The 24,800-nt window shown below is 35.4% G+C and overlaps 1 protein-coding gene and 1 non-coding gene across 15 annotated transcripts in view; one reads left to right on the forward strand and one right to left on the reverse strand.

Annotated features, from left to right (window-relative positions):
* The window catches only part of DENND4A (DENN domain containing 4A), a 135,994-nt gene that overhangs the window by 11,070 nt on the left and 100,124 nt on the right, over nt 1-24,800 (reverse strand). For 5 of the 14 annotated variants that reach the window (XM_072738848.1, XM_072738845.1, XM_026009521.2 and 2 more), the window contains exons 16-26: nt 22,817-22,952; nt 22,241-22,447; nt 22,021-22,149; nt 21,627-21,768; nt 21,103-21,234; nt 18,274-18,390; nt 17,282-17,413; nt 10,819-11,918; nt 5,586-5,778; nt 1,468-1,562; nt 29-204 (exon numbers count right to left, since the gene is read on the reverse strand). In XM_072738848.1, the coding sequence (XP_072594949.1) occupies nt 29-204; nt 1,468-1,562; nt 5,586-5,778; nt 10,819-11,918; nt 17,282-17,413; nt 18,274-18,390; nt 21,103-21,234; nt 21,627-21,768; nt 22,021-22,149; nt 22,241-22,447; nt 22,817-22,952 (2,559 nt within the window). The remainder of the gene's footprint in view (nt 1-28; nt 205-1,467; nt 1,563-5,585; nt 5,779-10,818; nt 11,919-17,281; nt 17,414-18,273; nt 18,391-21,102; nt 21,235-21,626; nt 21,769-22,020; nt 22,150-22,240; nt 22,448-22,816; nt 22,953-24,800) is intronic. The other 9 variants (XM_072738852.1, XM_072738850.1, XM_026009693.2 and 6 more) reach the window with 2 other exon arrangements.
* On the forward strand, nt 16,487-16,593 carry LOC112918326 (U6 spliceosomal RNA). Its single transcript, XR_003234668.2, has one exon. It is a non-coding gene; the product is annotated as a U6 spliceosomal RNA (small nuclear RNA).

Genomic DNA, 24,800 nt, shown 5'->3' on the forward strand with positions numbered 1-24,800 from the left:
GAAGGTAAAAGAAAGCACAAATCCTTACCTTCCGGGTCGTCTTAAATCTCTTATTTCAATATTCAGAAAGGGCAAGAAGAGATTGCCACAAAACGGGCATGTAGTATTGAGATTTGAATCATCTGCTGTCCAGCCAGCCATGATTTCCTCATCATGGACAAGACAATCACAAGTTCTACACCGAGAGCAACTTGAGATAAGAACCTATGGGAGAAAATAGCACTTTATAAAGTGAGCCTATTGGAGATGCAATGAGTTAAAAACTATTTCAATCCATAAATCTGCTGGAAAACTAAAAGAAGGATTCAGAAGGTATAAACAATAACAAAAAATATATTATATTTAGCTAAATAGAATTCAAAATCTTTACCTGAAAGGGAACCTTGCATTTAAATGAGCATTTTTACCATTATAATTACTACAAAACCTGCCATGGTTTTATTAATGAAAAAGTAAATCCAAGCACTAATTTGCTAATACCAAAAATAGGTATTTGTAATTTTGTATTATGGGTCTGCATGCTACTCATGGTATGGTCACCAGACGAGTGTGAATCTACAAGTCTTTCTGATTTGTGATTAGTAAAGAAATTGAGAAGTGGACTTAGAAACTTTTAAAGCAATTGATCATTGCTGCCATATGTTTGTGATCAATAGACATTTTTTAGTACAGTATCAGTCACGACAGATTGGGCATTAATTAAAAACTGCAACAAAACCCTGGTCTGTCACTAAAGACAGTTCAAGAGGTGTTGCTATAGATGAATGTAAACGCTGTCATTACATGAATAAAATATAGAAATTCCTGAAGCTATCAGAAACTTTGTCAATTATAATATCAGGGCTCACTATTTCTTTTCCAGCTACGTGCAAATCTATTTTATGCAAATTGGCCTGAAGAAGCGACAACAGTCACAAATGTATTTGGAAGCAATTTTTATAAAAAAAATTACGTAAAACTTTTAAAGTGTAAAAGCATAATTTTTTCATTGTGAGAAAAAGAGACACAGCAGCATCTCCAGTAGATATCCACAACAAACTGACAGAAAGAATGACAAACATGATGGGCAAAGGGAACACAAATGCCAAACCAGCTCCATGTCCCCTCATAAAAGCATGCTTGCATAGTAGAGTTGGGTTTTTAAGAGGTTCAGATGTGAAATAAAAATTCCAAGAGAGCATACAGATAAAAAGAAATAACTAGAAATAATTGAAAATGGAATAAGCTTTGTACATTGATAAATCTCCCAAAGGAAGGAAGAGACTTGCTTTTAAACAGAGATGATGCAGTTTGACGTTAGTATTCTGAAATATTGGATATTTTAAGTTTATTCAGCTGCAATATACATTCTGAAATTTTCAGATGCTACATATTTAACTTTTTATTACTCTACTCCTGACCATGAATACTTAAGAATGTAAGTTTTATAAGTAGTATAGGAAGATACTCTTTGGATTAAAATCGTACCTCCATTGCATAGTTCTGGAAGATATTTGTATTACTTGTGTTACAGGAAGATGCCACTTCTGATTTCCCAGGTAAGGCAAACTTTGACAGGGATCCTGTTCATTATTAAAAAACAAAGAGTAAAACCATTACAATTAATGAGAAAGGACATGAAATCTTTTATTTCCATAAATTCTCTGATAAACTGTCCAACTGTTCTATTCCAAATAGCAAAACTTAAGAAAAACAACAAATAAACAATGAAAAACATGCTTTTCAAGGCATGCATTTTTGTTTTGAGCACAAACTTAAGGAAATGTGCTATAATTCTACAGCTTCCCACATGCTGGGGGTGTGCATTTATTATGAAGTACTTTTCGGGTACAGGTTACAAGGCATTTCAGTTATTTGTAATTTGCTTTTTCTCTTTTTCTATATTTAAAATACAAGAATGGTATTTAGTTCTAAGATTTAAAAGACATAAAATAGCTAATTTTGTTCCCAATCATAAAAAGATTTACTGGTAATTCTCTGTCTTCTCAGGATCTTTGAAGATCTGGTACAGTAATCTTGTTCTTGAAGAATTTCCAAATATATTCTTAAGAGTAATGGATATTAGTAGGTATTAAAACAACAACAATAAAAAGTAAGGGGAGTTCTGTAGTCAAATCAATTGTTGACAGTGGCTGTACTTTGTTAGTAAGACTGGATGTAATCTATACCTTTTTTTTCCTCAGTAGTTACTAAATGTTACGAATGAACACTTATATTTTTATAAAGTAAAGTTAAAAAATAAATAATGCAATAAACTACCAGTTCATGAGAAACAGATAAGACGGGAAGACATGTTAAACACCAACTGATGTGGGAAACAAAGGGAGAAGAAAAATTATTAAATTTCCTTACTACTTGCAGCCCAGTGACAAGTCGTTGAGGTGGGCTGAGTGACATTCCTCTTAGGGACTCAACTGCCTGGATACTGACACTTTGCTAAGGATAAAGGGCAATCTTAGCCGACCTTCAGGATCCTGTGAGTCTACTTTAACATAAAAAAATTCCTTTGGAAACTTCCTTTATCTCTACATATCTCTACATACAGCAACCCCCCCCCCCCCCCTTACTCACTCTCCTTTGTTCATGAGATTCATTCTTCAACCGGGTGAGACAAGAACCTCACTCTGGCTTTCTCCTTTCATAGGGAGGCAATCAGCCTAATCTAGACTAATGGCCTGATTGCTTTAGTATATAAATGACAATGGGAAAAAGAGGTATCTCTAGACCTACCACCACTGGTCCTAGGCTGGCTTCACAGATGTGTTGAGAGGGACAGAAAGGGAGTACGTCTCTGTCAGCCTGTAAATTGCTTACATTTGGTGGTAACTGCAGTGCTTTCCTGGATGGTTCCCCACAACCTTCTGTAATTCCTAAAGCTAGTTCAAAACTGCTTTCTCAGACCTCCTATCAGGCTTGACTAATGAAATCATTTCTGTGGGCAGCCTCCCTTTTAAATCCAATTAATCTAGAGCACAGAATATTCATTTTAATAAATATGAATTGGGTTGTGAGGTTTATTTCTTAGCACAACAAATTATTCTTGTATGTTAAAAAAGGAGGGGGCATAATGAGTTAATCATGAATGGAGGACAAGAGTGGGAAAAAGAGAGAGAACAAAGAGGAAGTTTGAATAGACATATCAACCAAATGCAACAAGGAGACCTTGTCTGGATCCCAATCTGAACAAACCACCTATAAAAAAAGTTTTATGAGATAACTGTGAAAATTTAAACTAATACTTGATAGAAAATATTATATCATTAAAACATTAAAAAAAGATAATAGCATTACAATTATGTTCTCAAAAAATTAATGCTTCACCAAAGATACACAGCGTACATGCTCCAAACAGGCCATGCTAATGTTTATCTGTGAAGCGAGCAGTGACTAGATGCAGGCAGGAGAGGAGGTTCTGGATATTGTTAAAGTTCTGGTTTTCGATCTAAGGTGTCCTCTGAATATCTGAAATGTATTTACATATGTAAAAGTGTACACATTACATTGCATATTAATAAAATTAAAAATAAAATTATCAAATGCATAATTTAAAAATGTTAAAACTTTTTTTTTTTAAAGAAAAACCACTGGCCCAAAATGGCATCACTTAGGCTGAGTTCCCAAAGAGGGCTTAACACCTAATCTAATTGCAGTTTCAATCTCCTTCAGAGTATAGTCTTAGCCAGTAAGTCAGGAATATTCTGACCAGTGCCAGGGAGCTTGCCACATGGGCCCTCTCTCCACCTCACAATGGCAGATGAAGTAGTCTTCATCTGCTGCCCCCCACCCCCTACTACTCGCTAAGGGAAAGTGACTTTGCCTGGAATATCCTTCTCTTTTGCTAATAACTTTCTTGCCTCACCTTTCTTCTATAAAAAGCCTTCCATTTTGTACATTTCCTTGACGCCTCCCCTCTACTTGCTAGATGAGATATTGCCTCATTCAAGAACTGTTTAATAAAGCCAGTTAGATCTTCAAATTTACCTGGTTGAATTCCACTTTTTTAAACAATATAAAATATTAAAGCCCTTATATTTTAGAGCTACATGTGGAAGTACTGATGAATAAAATTATATGCTGCCTAGGATTTACTTTAAAATAATCCGTGGGCAAGAAAAAAAATGTTGGGTCTACAGGACGGGGACAGAAAACAAGATTGGCCATTTGCTGATAGCTGTTGCAATGGGTAAAGGCTAAATGCGGGTTCATTATGCTATTCTTTCTACTTCTGTGTACATTTGAAAATATCCATAATAAAAGCTTTTTAAAATATCAAAGGTGCACATGAAATAATATTATAATGCATCCATTCTTCACACCATATCCTAGGATAAATTTCAAATGGATTAAATATCTAAATCAGGGATCAAATTTACTTGGGTATGGCCACAAGTTTTTTTAAGAATGGTTTTTACATTTTAAAGTGTTGTTAGAAGAAGAAAACCATAAAAAAGAATTATGTGATGAAGAGGTGTGTGGCCCACAAAACCTAAAATATGATAGGTTTTACAGAGAAAAATACCTAATTCCTAATACCTCCAACTCCAGAAGCAATAGGGGAAGCACTGATAAATTTGATGACCTAAAATTAAAAACTTCTGTGTGGCAAAAAAACAAAACAAAACAAAAAAAACAACTCCACAAAAACTTGACAAAATTGGAAAAAGTATCTTGCAATTATATGAGACAAAGAATTAATTCCCTGATATAAAAAAAAACCTAATAAAACTTAAAAAAAAAAAAAGGATCAACAAGTGAAATGTAGGCAAAGGACAGTCCACAGAAAAAGAAATACAAATAGTCCTTTTTTTTTTTTTTTTTATTTTTACAAATAGTCCTTAAACATATAAACAGTTGCTCAATTTATAAGGGAAACATAAATGAAAACTAAACTGAAATACAGTCTTTACTGATCAGGTGGCAAAAGTCCCAAACTTTGCCAAAATATTTTGTTGACATGGCTGTGGGGAAATAGGTATTCTTATACACTGCCAGTGGGAATGCTAACCAGTATACCCCTGAGGAAGACAACCTGGCAATATTGCTTCAAGGAAGAATCTGTATCTTTCAAAGATACCCTGGCAAAAACATAATATGACATATATGCATCATAGCATTATTTATAATAGTCAAAGACTGGACACTTAATGTCCATCAATAGGGAAGTGATTAAAATAAACTATGATATATTCACAGATGATTAACTATGCAACTGTACAACTGAGTAAGGCACAATGTGATGTGATGATACGGAATGATCTTTAGGATATATTGTTAAGTGAAAAATACAAGTGGGAAAGTATGTTACTTTTTGAATAAGAAAACAGGAGGTAGTAAAAACACTCACTCCCATATCCCCATATTTTAAAAGAAACAATGGAAGGATAAACCAAAATTAATAAAAATGGTTACCTCTAGGCACAGGAAGAAAACAGGATGGAGTGGGGATGGGAGGTAGACTTTTCTAAAAGTACCTTAGTTCTTTTTGTTTGGACTTTGGAGCCATGCAAATCTTTTACAAAATTAAAACAAAGAAAAAAAAGTAAAGGTATCACATACAATAGGCAGTATCATCAAACTGGACAAACCTTCTAAGGAGGCAGAACTTTCCAGGCTTGTTCTGCTGAAATCAATTCCCTTATTCCCTGAAGCAGCACATGTGCTCTCTTGGGAGGAAGTAGCTCCTTCCAATTCATGGCAAACATCTTCATCTGTTAAAGAGGTAGATTCAGAATCCTGGGCTCCCACTGAAGAAAGACTGGTACGATCAGAACTTTGATCCTAAGGACATAATTACACGCTTAATTTCCTTCATATTTAAAGTTAATTATTTAAAATGTCACTCCTAAGGCAGAGGAAATGCCTAATCGCTCAAATGATCAGTTAATCAACATTACAACATCTATAGAAAGAAAATAACCAATTTCACAAAGGCTACTAATTTGGCAAATATGGGTCGGAAATCACTCAGATGGCATTTTTAGTTAGATCAAAGTAGAGATACCTGTTGGTAAAGTACCCTTGCTAGTCTGAAGCTTCATTTACTGATCATTTTCCTCCCTGCGAATCCCAGCCCAGGATGATACCATTAGAATTGCATTGTAAGCTTCTGTAAGTACATGCATGTTTACATTTTATTATTTTCCATAACAATCTAAGTTTCAAAGACATGTATTTCCAGTTTCCATTTTTGAGAACACCAAAGTCTAAGTTAAATGTGTCTCTGGTTATACCAACAATACATTAAGAAAATCTGGTCAATATGAATTGTTGTATGATGAAAAAAATTAAGTATCTATAATTCTACTGCCCAGATAATACAACTTATTTATTTTCTAGTCATGTGTGTGGGTTGTTATTTTAGGATTATTTGAATATTTGTATTGGCTTTTCAGCTATATCTCACTGCATTTTTAAAAGTGGATACTCCAGGAATTATAATATGCACACCCAGTCATTTACAGGCTACTTAAAGTTAGTATTGCACCACTTGGTATACAATAACATTAACTGTAATGAATGTTAGCAGAGTGAATCCCATTACCACTGTAAAACATGTACATATATCAAATATTCCATAAGATAACGTTGCAATTTTCATTTTGGGAAATTCTAAGTCTTTTAAGGAATTTAAGAGGTAAAAAAGTAGTCTTTTATATTAACTATTTACCATGTGTTTTGTTCTTCCTTCATTCCTGCAGATCCAGTTTTCTTTGTGGTATTATTTTTGTCAGCCTGAAAAATTTCCTTTAGCATATCTTATACAGCAGGTCTGCTGGCCAGGAATTCTTTTATCTGAAAATGTTTATATTTTACCTTTCCCCCCGAAGAATATTTTCACTGGATATTGAATTCTGGGTTGACAGGTCTTTTATAACACTTGCAAGGTGTTGTTCTAGTGTATTCTTTCCTTCATGGTTGGGGTAAAAATACATGGTCATTCAAATCATTATTCCTCTGTAGGTAATGTGTCATTTTTCTTTAATAGTTTTCAAGATGTTGGGATCCCTGGGTGGCGCAGCGGTTTAGCGCCTGCCTTTGGCCCGGGGCGCGATCCTGGAGACCTGGGATCGAATCCCATGTCGGGCTCCTGGTGCATGAAGCCTGCTTCTCCCTCTGCCTGTGTCTCTCTCTGCCTCTCTCTCTCTCTCTGTGACTATCATAAATAAATAAAAATTTAAAAAAATTAAAAAAAAATAGTTTTCAAGATGTTTTTAATTTTTCCCCTTGCAGCTATTTTATTAACAGATGGATATCTTTGTTGCTTAGCAGTTTGCTTATGTGTGTGCAGATGTGGTTTTCCATGGCTTTATCCTGTCTATAGTTTTACTGAGCCTCCTGTAACTGTAAATCTAAATACTTCACCAAATTTGGGGAGTTATTTATTTATTACTTATTTCTCCATTATTTTTTTTTCAGATGTCTTTTCTATCACAATGTTTTCCTCTAATACTTCTGGAACTCCAATTATATGTTATTCCTTTTGATATTGTCCCACAAGTCTCTGAGGCTTCATCTTTATAAAAAGTCTTTTCTCTCTCTGTTCTTCTAACTGGATAATTTCTATTACTCAAACTTCAAGTTCATGGATTCTTCCCTCTCTCATCTCCATTCTGCTACTGAACTCATCCAGTGAGTTTATTTCGGAGTATATTTTTTAGAGATAAAATGTTTTTTTAAAAATAGTTTCTATTTCTGGCTGACAATTCCTTCTTTTTCACTTATTTCAAATGTGTTTTTCATTAACCTCAGAGAATCTAGTTATAATGGCTGCTTCAGACTTTCCGTCGGGATAATTCCAACATCTGGGTCATCTCTGGGTTCCCTTTCCCTTGAGAACTGGGCCACATTTTCCTGATTCTTTATGTATCAAATAATTTTGGATTTTATTTTGAATACTGAATATTATTGCTATGTGGTCTAGGTGCTGTTATAATTTCTTGGAGGACACTAATGCTTTTGTTACAGTAGGCAGTTATGTTCAGATGGCAATTTGTGTTTCAATTTTTGTAGGCAGTGACTTCTTAGTTTAGTTCTGTAAGCCTTGTCTCTGCTAGTTCACCTTTACCCCATGTGATGTGTAGCTCAAGAGCTAGGCTGACACTCATGTGGGCCATTCACAGAATCTGGGAATCCCCTTCCTTTGGATTCCCTTCAAACTCTCCAGCTCACAGATGCCCCCCTGTCCAGGAACGAGAGGGTTTCTCTTGAGGTTTCAGTTGCCTGGGCTGCCACACCACACTGTGACTAGGACCTGTGGGTCTTGGGGCAAATACTCATGAGAAATAAAATACTCATGAGAAAAGAATACTCATGAGAAAAGAAAATGGGGAATTCACTTCTGTCTGGGTCCTTCTCCACAATCTGCCTACTTCTTCAGAATCCTTAGTTGTTTTTTGTGTTTTGTCTGGAGTTTTTAGTTATAATCAGTGGGAGGGATGGGCTTCAATGGCTTTACGTTTCCACAGTGGAGCTAGGACTCTCACTTTGATTTTTATTTATTATAGAGATTTATTTATTTGGGGGGAGCTCTCATGAGCACACACATGCACGCACACACACATGCGCATGCACACTCACACATGCAGTCTTAAAAGAGACTCCCTGCTGAGCGCAGAACCTGACCTCACAACTCTGAAATCATGACCTGAGCTGAAATCATGAGTCAGAGATTTTCAACCAACTGAACCACCCAGGTGCCCCCTTACCCTGATTTTTAAAGATATCTGCGGGGGATCCCTGGGTGGCGCAGTGGTTTAGCGCCTGCCTTTGGCCCAGGGCGCGATCCTGGAGACCCGGGATCGAATCCCACGTCGGGCTCCCGGTGCATGGAGCCTGCTTCTCCCTCTGCCTATGTCTCTGCCTCTCTCTCTCTCTCTCTCTCTCTGTGTGACTATCATAAATAAAATAATAATAAAAAAATAAAAAATAAATAAATTAAAAAAAAAAGATATCTGCGGGATATAGGAAAATAGGGTGGCAGTTATTGTCTTTCAGGGCTCTAAAGGTATCTTTTCAGCGTCTCCTGACATCAAAGTTTCTGTTCAGAAGAAAGTTCAGTTTCTTACTGTTATTCTATTTGAAGGTAAGATAGCTCTTTTCTCTGGCTCCTTTTAAGATTTCCTCTTTGTATTCTATTTCCATATATTTTAACATTAGATGCATAAGTATGGTTTTCTTTGCATTTAATCTGCTTGACATTTGTAGATCTTCTAAATATGTGAGTTGCCATCTTTATTCTCTTTGGGAAAATTTTTGGCAATTCACTTTTTTAAATGTTCCTTCTATCTCATTCTCTCTTCTTCTGGAACTCAATTACATCAATGTTAGATATTTTCACTAAATCCCACATTCATTTTTTTAATTTTCCATTTGTTTTCCAATCTGCTTCTGAGTGGATATTTTCAACTGAGTTTCTATCTAGTTTAGAAACTATCTTTTTCTGTGTTTTGTCTGCTGTTAAATTCAACTACTTCATTCTTAATTTCGTATCTTTTTTAGTCCTAGAATTTATACTTGATTCTTTTTAATAGATAATTATCTGGGGAAATTTTCTACCTTTGCTGTTTTTCTTCACCTTTGACTTTCTTGAACATAGTAAAATTATTTCAAAGTCTCTTGCTAATTTAAATACTTGGATCACATGAATTTTTCTTTTGTTAGTTACGGTTTTGTCTCTTGGTATAGCTATTTTTAATTAAATAATATAAAAAATTATATATAAAAAATTATAAGGACTCCAGATGATATTCCATGCCTCCAGAGAGGACACACTCTTTCTTGTGTTAGATAAAGGCTGATCATCTTCATCTATCACAGGCTGAGCTGAGTCAAGCCTAGGATGCAGTTTGGTCAGGTTCGGTCCAACTCTGGTTTGCCAATGCTCCTAAGGCATAGCTCTGCAGGACTTCTAACAAAGGGCTTGGTGTGTTTACCAAAGTTCCACTAGCTTCCACCTGCACCCACCTCCCACTCAGAACTTATGAACTCTTTGCAACTCTATTCCCAACACCATGAAACTGCTGAAAACTTGTCAGAGACTTTCCGCTTACCTTTTTAGCCTCCTATCTCATGCAGTATCAGTATTTGGAAAAGGCTCTTAAAGGGTAAAAAACTGGAGTATCTGAGGACCCTCAAGTCTCCAATTTTGTCTTTCCAGATCCACAAGATTCCAAAAGCTCTGTGGCCCCCTTACCTCTCCTCAGTCCTTTAAGGCCAAACCTGGATTTGCAAACCCTTGCTCTGTGCTCAGAATAACAAATGGCCTCAGGGGAAAAGCAGCTGTAGAACTTCTGGTTCATCTCTGCAATTCTCTGCTAGCATCTTGCCCTTCGACTTCTTAGTTGTTTGAGCAATTCTCTGATTACTTTAAACAGATACTTTATATTACACTTAGCTTTTTTGCTCTTAGGAGATATGTATATAGATATATCACAAGTTACTCCATCCTAACTAGAGGAAAAATCCAGTCAGCTGGTAATTTTTTGAAGGCATGCTAGATATTTCCTGAAAAAAATGTGCATTTTGAAGGAAATAAGCTCGAAAAGCATTTTCATATAACATTAACTTTTACTCCAGCTATAAATCATGTTCTTTCAAAACTGAACTGTAAACATAACCTTAGTTAGTGAATTTTCTTTCCTTTTCAAGTTATTATTCAAGTTCAAATTCTGATACTTAGAAACCTCATGCATTCCAAGAGTCCTTTTTGGGAAAGTTGTGTTTAAGGAGCATGATAAAAATGCCAGGAAGTTGCCAGGAAAGAACTTTCAGTGGTGGAAGAGGGTAAAAGGGAAAGTAGAAAACATGAACAGAACTTACCTTAGATGATGTGGTATACATGGTGAATCTTGAATACCATTTGCTGGCTTTCTCGGCAACTCCTTTCCCAGCAGTGAACATACTGTTCCTTAGAACATCTAGTTTAGGTACTAGCAGTGTATCTAAATTAAATGAAGGTGATGAATGGGTTAATGCGTCTTGAGATTCTTCCCTAAATGGGCAAGTAGGTGAGAAGGCTGGAGAAGACCAGAGTCTGTCCCGAGGTCTCTCCTCAGTTTTTGTATAACTTTTAGATTTGGTAAGTCTCACTGGCCTTGGAGAATGAGGAGGCAGGCTAGATCTCCTGCATGCCTTGACAAATGTTGGACTTTTCTTACTGGTTGATTTGTCATCACATGCCCGTTGTAAATCAATGCTTGGTGTGCGGCTTGTCAAAGGACTGCTCATGTTATTCATATACATCACAATCTCTTCGGCTAAGTCACGCCTGGCAGATGGTGTTGAAACGCTTTTGCTATCTTCATCATCCTCTTCCTCTTCCTCTTTTTGCTGCTGTTCAGTCTCAGCAACCAAAAGAGAGAGGGGATCAAATCCTGTGGCAACATCCGTTTTTTCAGAAGGTTTTACTGAGAAGCTGCTGCTCATACGCTGAATCCTCTTGGGATTTTGTGAAGCAACGTATCCCACTTTTGATCCATCTGTCTCACTGTCTAAGTCTTCCAAATCAAAAATAACAGGAGAATCCACTTTATCTGCCAAACAATTAGAACCATCGAAAGGTGTATCATCGTCACTAGATTCCTTTTCTAGACTGTCTCTTTTTGATCTTAAAGGGGGTTTTCCAATATCAAGACTAGTTGGTCTTGTGCTTTTTGATATAACGTTTGAAAGAATTTTTGCATCAGCTCCTAGTTTTTCAACCATGTCTCCAGGGTTTGCTTCCTGGTTGATTCTATTGAGCATAAGTCCCATCAGCACTCCTCCACTAAGATTGCGGTTTCTGCTTCCCCAGGAGAGTCGCTGTTGCAAATTAGGTTCGTTGTCACTTTTATGTCTTTTCCTGAAGCATCTACTTTGACTATTTCCTGTTTCATTTGTACCCTCAAAAGATGATAGTAAGAGCAGCTTAGATGTGCTTTCTGAAAAACAAAGAAAGTGTTTTTAGCTATGAAAGATGTAATGTGCAGTTATAAGATGTCTTAAATATTTAAAATACTAGTAATGAAAATGATAATATCAAGTGCTCACTGAGCGCCTACTATTTAACAGATACTATAACTAGGCACTTTACTTACATTATCTACTGTAATCATGCCAACAAACTTATGGATTGAGAAGAAACTGACACTAAGAGAGATGAATTATCTAGCCCAAAGTTACCCAGTCCTTAAGTGATGGAAGTGGGATTCAAATCCAGACATGACTAACTATAAAGGATATGCTTTGAGACATAGCATGTACTGCTTTTTAAAACTTTTAAGTTAAGATTAATATTTACCTTTTTTGAAGTGGGAGATACAGGCTTTCAGCTACAGAATAAATAAGTCATGGGAATAAAAGGCATAGCATAGGGAACATGGTCAGTCATATTATTATAGCATTGTATGTTGACAGAGGGTAGCTATACCTGTGGTGAGTGCAGCATACAGTTAGAAAAGTTGAACCACTATGCTGTACATGGAAACTAATGTAACAGTGTACTCAAAAATTTTTTTAAATGCACCTTTTTTATATTTAATAAAAAATTTACATTAATTCCACTAAATTGATTAAACAATGGTTGTACAATTGTGAACTAGATAACCTTGAGATCCTGAATCTTCTGCCTAGAAAAATGTAAAACAAAACCAAAAACACTAAACCAAACCAAATAAAAGGCAGTTTTGCTAGCTTTACCCATATATAAAACTTACTTTAAAAAACTCTAAATCTAGGATGTCTACGTGGCTCAGTGGTTGAGCATTTGCCTTTGACTCAGGTGGTGATTCTGGGGACCTGGGATTGAGTCCCATATCCAGTTCCCTGCAGGGAGCCTGCTTCTCCCTCTGCCTATGTCTCTGCCTCCCTCTCTCTGTCTCTCATGAATAAATAGAATTAAAACAAACAAAACCAAACTCTAAATCCTATGACTATAGATGTGGCTAAGTAATTTTACCTTTATTTCACACATGGGTTTACAAGTTTATACCAGTTAAATGTGAATGGCTATTTTCTACTCAGAAACTTTTCACTGCTTTTTGCCAAATTACTTAGGTACCAATGCTGAAAGCAGAAAGCTAGATTTCTGATCACTTTAATTGTCCTTATGTGGGAGTCTTATTTTTTTTATAATATTTTATTTGTTAATCTGAGAGAGAGCACAAGTGGGGAGGCAGGGAGAGGGGTAAGCAGAACCCCTACTGAGCAGGGAACCCCATGTGGGGCTCAATCCCAGGACTCTGAGATCATGACCTGAGCTTAAGGTAGACAACCAACTGAGCCACCTTTGTGGGACTCTTCTAAAGTGTTAGTCTAGATATGGTATTGTCAACTATTCTTTTTTATATTTATATCCAACAGAACTAGAGTGCAATTACTAAAAATGTGCCATTTTCCTGCCATGTGATGCATTTAAGTAACAGGATAGGAGGTAAAAGGGAATACTGGAGACCATAAAAGCCTACAAACTAATAATGTAATAAGTATATACCATTAACAAGGAAAACAGCACAGCAGAAAGGTAAAGTTTATTTTTTTCTTTATTACCTTATGAATAAAGAAATAAAAACCCCAAAATATGCTTTTAAAACCTTCTGCTTGACAGATTTAGTATCCATCAAAGACTTGGAGGAATCTCATAACCCTAAGACAGTACTCTAGGATTGCATTTAAATAGCTGTGTGTGTGAGGAGGTCCTCTTGCAAAGTCAAAACCATGTTATGCCTTAAGACAAAGCTGGTTATCAAACTATACCAGAGGTTGGCAAACTATGCTTCTGAGCCCAATCTGGCCTGTGGACTGTTTTTGTACAGGCTCAAATGGTTTTTACATTTACAATCGCATACCCACAAAGAAGAACAGGTGACAGGACTTGTCTGTGGTCTGCAAGGCCTAAAATACTATCTGGCTATTATTTGCAGTTAAGTTAGCCTAAACTTAGGTTCCTATGCATGCTAATTCCACCAGACAACGTTGGATGCTGCATTCCTTTAACACAGAGCCACAAACTGTTTAAATTCCTTGGGTCAGGAGGTTCTACGACATAATTCTGATCAGTAATATTAAAGTGGTAGTTTTTGAGGGTTTCTGGACAAATTTTGCTTTCCAGATAAAAGGGGATAGATGTGGATGGTGGTCCCCTTTTCCATTTTTTCTCCCTTGCACAGACAGATGATGCATGAAGTTGCCAGTGGCCCTATTATAAATATGGTTGGGTCCAGAGAACTGATGGCAAGGCCCTTGAACTAACATCTTGAGCAATTGTTTACCTTTGAATTTTTTATTTGAGAAAAAAATCTTGACATGTTTAAGTGACTGTTAATAATATTTTCTGAATCTTACAGCTGAGAGAATTCCTAGCTGAAATACTAATGCTTTTTCAGATTTAGAGCATTCTATAATTCCTTCTTACCACATAGCCTTTCACAGATTGCTTCCTTCTGCCTGGAGTGCTCTCAATTCCTCCTTTGCAACCCCTGTCCTTACTTGCTTTCAATTCAGACTTCAGATCTAAACTCAAACCATATTCTCCAAGGAAGTATTCCCTGACCGTGGTCAACTTCCCCTCAAACCCAGGACACATTTTTCTATTATATGTTCTTGCAGAAACTTACAGCCCTTCTTCACAGTATTTAATCTTTGAGCATTTTTACATTAACTTGATTATTTGATTAATGTTTTCCTATCTCTCCTACCTGCTTTCTCCATAAAGGTAGGGACTGTGATTTTGTTTTTTTTATTTTGTTATTCCTTATCATATCCCCAAGAAACACCTGACATCCAGTTACATATAGCAAGAGCTCAAGAAATAACTACTGAATGAACACTGTCTGCTGGGAAGCAACTGCCACCAAAAGACCAACTCAGAATATATGACACAGTATAATATATTATAATACGATATACTATAGTTAAATATGGTAGCTGAAGATAAAAAGTTAAAACAAACCAAAACCAGAATTAGGCTTAGAAAAATATCTGTTTTATTTCAGCATGTTCTATTTCAGAGTAAATTTTCTTGTGGTTCAACTCTCAGTGATTCAATATACATTTATAAAAATGTTAAATTTTCAACATAATCATGAATAACTATAGGGTAATGATTTTATTTCAATATTCAATCAAACACAAACATCTTTGGTTAAACCACTCCAATATCTTTTGGAAGCTATCAGATATATAGTTAGCTAGCCAGCTACATGTATAACTACACGCACATATACACATATGAGTATACAGTGATATAAAATATCTGTACATTATACTGCGAAACATAAACCTGAAAAATGCTTTGAATCCTAGCATGTACTAGTATATAAGAAAAAAGTTATTGGAAAATAAGTATTCCTAGAAATCCCATATACAGTCTTGGGCAGTTAGTGATAATCCCATAACAGATGGGATGTTTTCAAGCCCAAAATCTTAAAGGTAAATTAATAACTGTAATTCACACTTAGGAAACATATCATAGGCTTTTAAAACCCAATTGGTTAAGCATAAAAGGGTAACCAAAGCCAGATGATGAGTCAGCTGCTGATCACTATGACAAAATGTCAGGATCAAAGGATGGTTTACAATCATATTAAAATAGAGAGGTCATATAAGTAGATCTTCAGAAAAAGGCAAGCATGAATAGACAATAATGAAAGAACAATAAGGCAAAGGCTACCAAAGGCAAGTTATTATGGGTTATAATTAGACAATGAGTAGGTTGCACGGCAATTCCATGATCCCCAGAAAAATTTTAATATTTAAGGTGTAACAATGATCCAAGAAGAAATGCAAAGATAACTACAGTTTAACTTTCTTTCTTTCTTTTTTTTTTTTTTAGAGCTAGAGCAGGGGAAGTTTTTCTATTGAGAGCCAGACAGTAAACGTTTTACTCTTTGTAGGCCACACGGTCTTTGTGGCAACTACTTAGCCCTGCTGATGGACTGCAAAAGCAGCCAGACAGAATGTAAATGAATGAGTGTAGTTGTACTCCAATAAATCTTTGTGAATACTGAAGTTTGTCTTTCATTGTAATTTTCATGTGTCACAAAATACTATTCCTCTTCTAATTTTTTCCAATCATTTAGAAATGTAAAAACCGTTCTTGGCTCATGGGCCTGTACAAGCACAGGCTGCAGGCCCAATGTGGCCCACGGGCCATAGTTTGCCTACCTCTGAGCTGGAGGCCTATCTAATTATGCTGCAGAATAACAAATATCATTGTAACAAGGCCATTTATAAACAGCCTTGACAGCGCAATCCTTCAAGATTTGTTTAGATTACACATGATATAGAACTGAGCCAATACCAACATAAAATATTATATAGGTAGACTAGTAACACAAAAACTTTGAATGTTATGTCTATTTAACCCTAAAAAAAATGATTTGATGAAAAATTTGTGAGATCACATATTATCTCAAATCCTAAACTGACTTTTCCATTAACTAGTTGATAACTTACATGATCTGCCAACAGCCAGATTATGGCTTGGTTTTCTCATTAAATAGTGCTAATAGTGCTCGCTTCGGCAGCACATATACTAAAATTGGAACGATACAGAGAAGATTAGCATGGCCCCTGCGCAAGGATGACACGCAAATTCGCGAAGCATTCCATATTTAAAAAAAAAAATAAATAAAAAAATAAATAAATAAATAGTGCTAATACCCCTCATGAATATAAGCATTGCTGTATTAATAAACATAAAACAATATATAAAAAGCACTTAAAAAAAGATTTTATTTTAGAGAAAGCACAACAGGGGGAGGGGCAGTGGGAAAGGGAGATAGAGAATCTCAAGCAGACTCTCCACTGAGTGAGGAGCCTGTTGCTTGAGCTGAAATCAAAAGCCAGATGCCCACTGAGCCTCCCAAGTGCCCCAAAAAACAGTATGAAAAGAAAAAATATTAGGTGTTACTATCTAAACTATCTTGAGGACTGTCCCTTTACCTCTGAAAAGACAGGAACAATAATGAAGATTAAAGAACTATATGCTTCATTTAAAAATTAAGGGTGTAAGGTACCCTCAGATGGATTATCTCACCTGCTCCCATTTGCCCCTTCCAGGAAGTCCCAATAGTCCAAACTCAAGAGACAGTATGTGGCTTGTAGGTTTGTCTTTATCCTTTGTTATAACAAAAGCTTGAATAGAGTATATCATAAAATATAGAATTCAAGCTACTAAGCTATACAATGAGAGGCTACACAAATATACAAAAAAATAATTCTGGAAAATAAAGACTTTAAAAATTCACTAGAAATACAGATACAAGATATTCTGCACATAAAAGAGGTTTATTATTCAACTCACCTGTGCTTTCTCCTGACATTTTATCAGCACCATTGTTACTTGTACCACTGAGGCGAACTATACTGGAAGAACTTTGATAATTGAGTTTAGGAAGACAGTCAGCACTTCCTTTCGTACTCTCACTCTCTGACACTGTAAAGATTAAAACAAAATTGTTAAGATAAAAGCTATATAGAAGCTATTTAGCTTTTATTTTTTTAGCTATTAGAGAAGGCATAAAGAGAAGTAGCTTTTAGTTCTAAATATTTCTTATCTGATAATAGGTAATAAGAAAATACCAAACACCTCTATATCTATTTGTTGATCATGAGTAAATGATTCCACTTATTTGAGGACTCAAGGTGTGTTATCAAATTACTAAGTACTGGTCATGCGTGAGGTCCATACCTACATTTTATATTTCTTCTTTGGTTGTGAAACACTGCTTTTGATGGAGGTAGGCAAGGTGGAGTGTAGGAGATAAGTCACAGACCATTAATAAAAGTATTCAATAAAAATACTGTTAAATCTTAGAAAAAAGCCACTGTTTGAAGAAATATATATATTTCTACTATAAGAGTAGTAATTGATTGGAGAGTGTTGTGCCACTTAGTTATACACTTTATACAGGAAGTACTGGAGTGTTGGAACATTAGGTGGTGAAGAGGGCCTATAATGGGAGGAAAGAGAAGTTACAATGGGAAAGTAGAAAATAAAATTAGTACTTTTATACTTAAAGCCACTGGTATTTTCTGTTAACAGAAATTCAGTGGAGCACCTGGGTGGTGCAGTCCATTGGGCTTGGGCGTCTGACTCTTGTTTTTGGCTTAGGTCGTGATCTCAAGGGTTGTGAATTGAGCCGTCCCTCCGGGCTCCATGCTTAGAGTGGAATATGGGTAAGACTCTCACTCTGCCCTGCACTTCCCCTTCATGCTCTCTCTAAAATAAATACATTTTTGAAAAAGAAATAGAAGTTCACAAATTTATACAATATCAACTTAAATAATACCTACGGGAACTAGAATCACTTCCTTTCTTATCTTTTTCTTCTTGAATTTCCTCAGTAGATATATCCCCTCTTCTAACTTCATCCTTAGATAATGAATTATATCCAAGATCAGACTGGCCACCTAGGAAAAAAAGAAAAAAGAGAAAAAACCTCCTATGCTGTTTATCATAAACTTCTTCTTCTTCTTCTTCTTTTTATATCATAAACTTCTTTATTGAGAATAACTGAAATTAGGAGCAACATATTAGTGTCCAGGTTTACTTATGAGAAACTTTCTGGATAATGTCCAGCTGAAAGTATTATTTTGTTAGCCCTCCTTGACCATCTCTATTAATGCAAGAAAGAGATGATCTCAAAATAGTTTTTTTTTTGGCTCCGTACTGTAGTCAAAAGTGACTACGTATATTCGCACTATTGTCTGGGCTCCTAAAGGTACAAACCAGACATTCTTTAGGCCTATGACCTTTCTAGGTGAAAGTCAGAGTTCCAACTAAACAAAGCAGAAGAAAAATTTGCATGGAATTCATAACAGAATATTCACACAGAGATCACTGGAGCCAAATGTCTAAATGATTCTACCAAAGAAAATGGGTCTATTTAAATTTATTGATAGGTAAACACTATTTCTGAAAATCCAATTGGATAATTATTGAATTGCTCTTGAGTACAAATACATGGGAATGAGAAAAAAATTAGTGTTACTGCCAAGAAAGGCAAACGCACTGATAGAAGAAAACTTCTAATACACTGTTCTGTTCAAGAGGCCCTCTATAATTTTCTGCAAATTATTTTCACTAGGTTAGCATCAAAAGATAAGATTTTAAATCCTAGTTCTCTGTCTTAACAGACATGTTTTTTTTTTAATTTTTATTTATTTATGATAGTCACAGAGAGAGAGAGAGGCAGAGACACAGGCAGAGGGAGAAGCAGGCTCCATGCACCGGGAGCCTGATGTGGGATTCGATCCCGGGTCTCCAGGATCGCGCCCTGAGCCAAAGGCAGGCGCTAAGCCACTGCGCCACCCAGGGATCCCCAACAGACATGTTTTTAAGCAAATCACCTAATCTTCTAGCTTCGAATTCAAGTCTCCAGATGTATAACACACAAAGCAGTTATGATTTTATGAGGGAGACTATATAAGGAATGTTTACAAAGAACTATGTAAAGAAACCGTATCTTTCAGCTCTATTTCTATAGAAAATATAAATTTAAAAATAGGAAGATAATCTTGATGAAATTCATCCTTTTATTAGATTATGCACTGCTTTATAATAGATTTTCAAAAGATCATAGTTAAAAACAAAACATAGAGGGATGCCTGGTTGGCTCAGTTGGAAGAGTGTGTGACTCTTGATCTTGGGGTTGTTTGAGCCCCACATGGGGTATAGAGATTACTTAAATAAAAATGAGACTTAAAAAACCCCGATTTCTCCATTTTTAAGAGAGAATGCTTGAGGATGACTACTATAACTCAGATTAAATTCACATTGCATGATCAAAAAAATAAAATGAGCCAAGGAAGAACTATGAAAATTACATTTCAACACAATTTGCTTATACTTATTAACTCTTAAAAGTGGGCAAAAGAGGAGACAAACCAAAATAATGTCACCATATGCAGACACAAAAGCCTTCATATTTCATTATTAATGCTTGGATTTTTAAATTTACTATTATTATTTTAAAAGATTTTATTTATTTATATGATAGAGAGAGAGAGAGCACACACACACAAGCACGGGGAGCAGCAGGCAGAGGGAGAAACAGACTGTCTACTGAGCAAGGTGCCTGATGCAGGGGTTGATTCCGGGATCCCTGCAGGATCATGACCTGAGCTGAAGGCAGACACCCAACCAACTGAGCAACCCAGGCACCCTCCTGGATTTTTAAATTAAACATTTCTATTTGTTAAGAGGTGGCTCTTATATTCTGTTCAAAATTCATGGGATTCCAGGGTGGCTTAGTCAGATAAGTGTCTGCCTTCGGCTCAGGTCATGATCTCAGGGTCCTGGGGTTGAGCCCTGTGGCAGGCTCCCTGCTCAAGCGAGGAGTCTGCTTCTCTCTCTCCCTCTAAACACCACCCCCCAGTTGGGGGCATGCTCTCTCTCTCAAACAAAATTTTTTTTAAAAGTCGTGTATCTTTTTTTAATGTGCTAATGAAAAGGGCAGAATTATTCAATAAATTTAAGTGTGACAGTTTTAATTCATGGAGAAAGCTTAGGTACATATCTGATAATTTAATGAAATTAATAGCATCTTCACTGCTAGAATGCTACAAATCTTATATGTATTTACAAGTTTTTTTATTATACCTTTTAATTTTAATATAGCTTAAGACTCACAAGAAGTTGCAAAAATAATACAGTACAGGGAGTTCCTGTGCACTGTTCACCCAGCTGCCCTCAATGATACTATCGGACATGAAACATAATACACTTTTAAAACCAGGAAGGTGATGTTGATATGTATGATCAGGACTTTAAGTTTCTTCTTTAAAAAAACTCTAATAACATTTTCATAATTATAAAGAAGAATTTATCCTAAGAAAGTGACATGATACAAAGATCTGTGTGCTATCCAGAGTTAATTGGATTACCATGGACTAAATACCTGAAAAAATTCTTTTAGATTTTTATTTCTATTCAAATAAAGAATGAAAAAAATGGCATATACTTATTAAACACATTATCAAACCAAGTGCCTAACGTATAAAATTAAAATGTGACAGTGAACTTAAATACATCATCAAAAATTAAAATCTAAAAAAAAACAGGCTAGCAAATCTTGTTTTTAAAATGTACTATAATAAATGTATACATAAGCACACACAAACCTGTACTAGATCTATCATCAGTAGCATATACTTTGATTAAACCCGTATTAAAAGGTGCCTGCTCCACAGTGTGTGTCCCATGACCACTATCCATGCTGCCATGACTAACAGCATCCAGGTCACTGCCATCTGCTTAAGAACACAATTTGACAGTATTTTACTACTCAGAGAGATACCAAAAATACACATTAGTTTCTTGCTCAAGCTAGTAATCTACTACCACTGAACACGAATGTGCCACATAATTAGCAAAATACAACTCTAATAACTATAACTATAGCGAATTATTAACAGATACTAAAATAAGATCACCAAAGGTTGATAATTTAACAGTTAAAGAAAAAAAGTGACTTAAGGTATTTTTTAAATGGGAAAATAATATTAGAATCTGCTTAATGGTAATAAAAACTAGGAATCATTAAATATTTTGAAACTATTTAAAATTTTAGAAGTTGAAATTATAACTAGTTGATTAATTTTTTTACAAAGTAAAACAAAAACATCCCTTAAGAACCTTTAATTACCTGAGAGAGTTGTTTGTGATAAGTGTGCCTGTTTCTTTAAAGCTCTTTTGAACTGTGCTACTCCTAAAACAACGTTTCTTACTTTTGTCCAAAGAAAATAGCCACTACGACTTCTTGAGGGCCAGGTGCTTTCCAAAACAGCCTATTCATTCAACAAAATAAAATAATTAGTAGAATAATATGTGTAAGTGAATGCACATTGGCTTTACAGTCAAGCTAAAGAATATCTAAATACATTGTATCACAACAAAACAGAACAAAAAAACTTACTTGATTTACAGAATATATTTTAATACTCTGAAATCAATGCCAAAGCCTGAATCAATGATTTCTGCTAATTAAATTAAGGTTATCTAATCATAGAAGTCTTTCTCCGGTAAATCCAAGTAATTACCTTATTATAATAACCATAAGTAATGGCATTGGGATCAATACCAGCTTTCTGCATTTCAAAAAGCACTCGAACTGCAAGCACGGGCTGATCGTACTGCCCACAGAGCTGCATGAGAATGCGGTAGCACACCTGAAACACAAAGTTCAGAAGGGTTCAGAAACAAAATATCTATGAACATAAATCTAGAATAAAATAATGCATGTTTGAAAAGAATTGTTACTTCATCAGGTGGATCCATCTTTTTCGACTGCATTTTTTTGAGCACATCATATGCTGTCTTCAGTGCCCTGACTTTTGAATGACAGACTTTCACATAAGCTGGCAGACAAATGAACCACAGTCCATAGCAGTGGCGCAGCAGACACCTAGACCACATCTGAGGAATGGAAGAGTACCTCTTGGCAATTTTATGGGCTGATTTAATTTCCTAGAAAAAAAATGCAAGGATCTCATTAATAAGTTTATACACTTAAGAATCCTTATTTAACTGAGAGCTGAACAAGTGCAAGTCATATGCTTTTAGAGTATTTCCCTGACAAAATCTGTCTATAATTAATACATATTCAAGCCTCTGCTTGAATTTGTATTATAAAATAAGCAAGATAAATTGGTAACATAAGAAAACTAGTTCATTTTTTGAAGTCATATTACTCTAAATTATTTTGGGGATGCTTTGAGGAGCAGAATAATCTAGTCATACACATGGGGTATTAAAATATATTAAGGGAGTATGAGTGTCATATTTATTTTTGTTCTAATACTTGATTACACGAAGAATGCAAAATTGTCAAAGCACCTGTTTTGTTCTTCTGAACATGGGAGAAGGGCTACTAGGACTACTTGATTTTGAAGGCAATTTGTTCTTTCGTGTTTGTAGAAATCCTTCAGGTCTCTCAAATAAATTGTTTCTAAGAACTGGAAATCCATTATAGCTGTTTTTGAAAAGAAAAAAAAATCTCAAGCACACATAGATGATCATACTGGTCACAATCTAAAAAAATTCTGACCAATAACTTCTTAAGAATCTAATTATCTTTCTCCATCAGACTATTATATATACTCAGTAAATATTCGTGCTAATGTTGTCTTTCTTGCTATCAGATTTAGAAATGTAATAGCCAAATACAAACTCAAGTATATTTTCAAGGTAGAAAAGTGAAATAGATTTAAATTTTGCCAAACTGGACATCAAACCCTAAAGTAAATCAAGCAAACTTTGTAAGTTAGTATTCATGTAAATACATAGTAAATATATTGGATAATATGACAGCTGGTAAAGGGCCCCCAAATCAATATTCTTTCAGACAGGATAGCCATTAAGATCATTGCTTTAGGTTAAGATATTACTAGAGAACCATCTTCTTCAAAAGATACAAATAATATATTAGCACATTCCAGGACAAACTCTCATACTATCATGAATTGGTTTATCAGGTTAGCTAAACAGGTTCAGGTCCTCATTTATGAGGAAGAAAATTGAAGAGGATGGAGAAGAAGAAAAGATTAGATTGAGTCGGTCCTATAAGGTGGTGGGCCTAATTGGGCTGCTAGAGCAGGATGTTTTGGGAATTTAAAAGGTAGCTGCAACTAGGGAGAAGACATGCTAAAAAGAACAGAAGGAGCTCCTGAGCATCAAACTGAGCCTACTTTATTAATCTTCTTAAAGATATACCAATAGTTTCAATTAACAGAAGAAAGCCAGCTATTGGGATGCCTGGGTGGCTCAGTTGGTTAAGTGACTGCTTCTTTCGGCTCAAGTCATGATCTCAGGGCCTAGGATGAAGGCCCTGCTCAGCGTGGGGTCTGCTTCTCCCTCTCTCTCTTCCCTTTCCCTCTACTGATGCATGCTCTCTCTCTCTCTAATAAGCAAATAAAATCCTTTTTTTTTTTTTTTTAAAGATTTCACTTATTTATTCATGAGAGACAGAGAGAGGCAGAGACATAGGCAGAGGGAGAAGCAGGCTCCCTGCAGGGAGCCTGATGTGGGACTCGATCCCACGACCCCGGGATCATGACCCAAGCCAAAGGGAGATACTCAACCACTGAGCCACCCAGGCAGGCGCCCAAGCAAATAAAATCTTAAAAAAAAAAAAAAAAAAAAGAAATCCAGCTATCATAAAAGATGGTAAACTATATCTAGTATATATTACCTTAGGGAAATTCAGCACAGTGAAAAAATAAATATTAAATAATATTTTAAAAATAAATATTAAGTAGGAATAAAATAGGAATAAAATAGCAAAGAAGTTCAAGAAAATTATGTCCCCTAAAAATTTCATTGTATGTATACGGTGTGCTAAGATCATTCTGAATGTCTTAAGGAAACTTAATGCCCTATCGTTTCACACAGACAATGCAAGAATATGAGTTGCCTCTTACTAAGAGGACCCACTGTGCTCACTGAACACATTTAAGTTGTTTCCAATAATGGGATGATTACACCAAAATTATATTGTTAGTCTCAATTTAAAAAGTGACTTAGATTCTTTAAAAAAATGGGAACTTTATTAGAGGATTAAATCTAAAAGTAAAATTTAAATTTTAAAAAAGTTAAAAACCAAACCATATAAAGAAAAACAAAACTATTTTAGTGAAACATGCTCCTAAAAAAAGTCTTAGAAGTATAATGTACAAAAGAGATCAAACAAATGAGATTTTGTTTAGAAAGAAAAACAAACGAGAAAGAGAGAAATTAGGAGAGAGATTTTGAACACCTTTGACAAAAGGCAGAATTTAAAAAATTAATCTGAGCAACATCATTTCAGTAGATGAAAAGTTAG

The sequence above is a fragment of the Vulpes vulpes genome, chromosome 15 (genome assembly GCF_048418805.1).
Source record: "Vulpes vulpes isolate BD-2025 chromosome 15, VulVul3, whole genome shotgun sequence".
NCBI lineage: Eukaryota > Metazoa > Chordata > Mammalia > Carnivora > Canidae > Vulpes > Vulpes vulpes.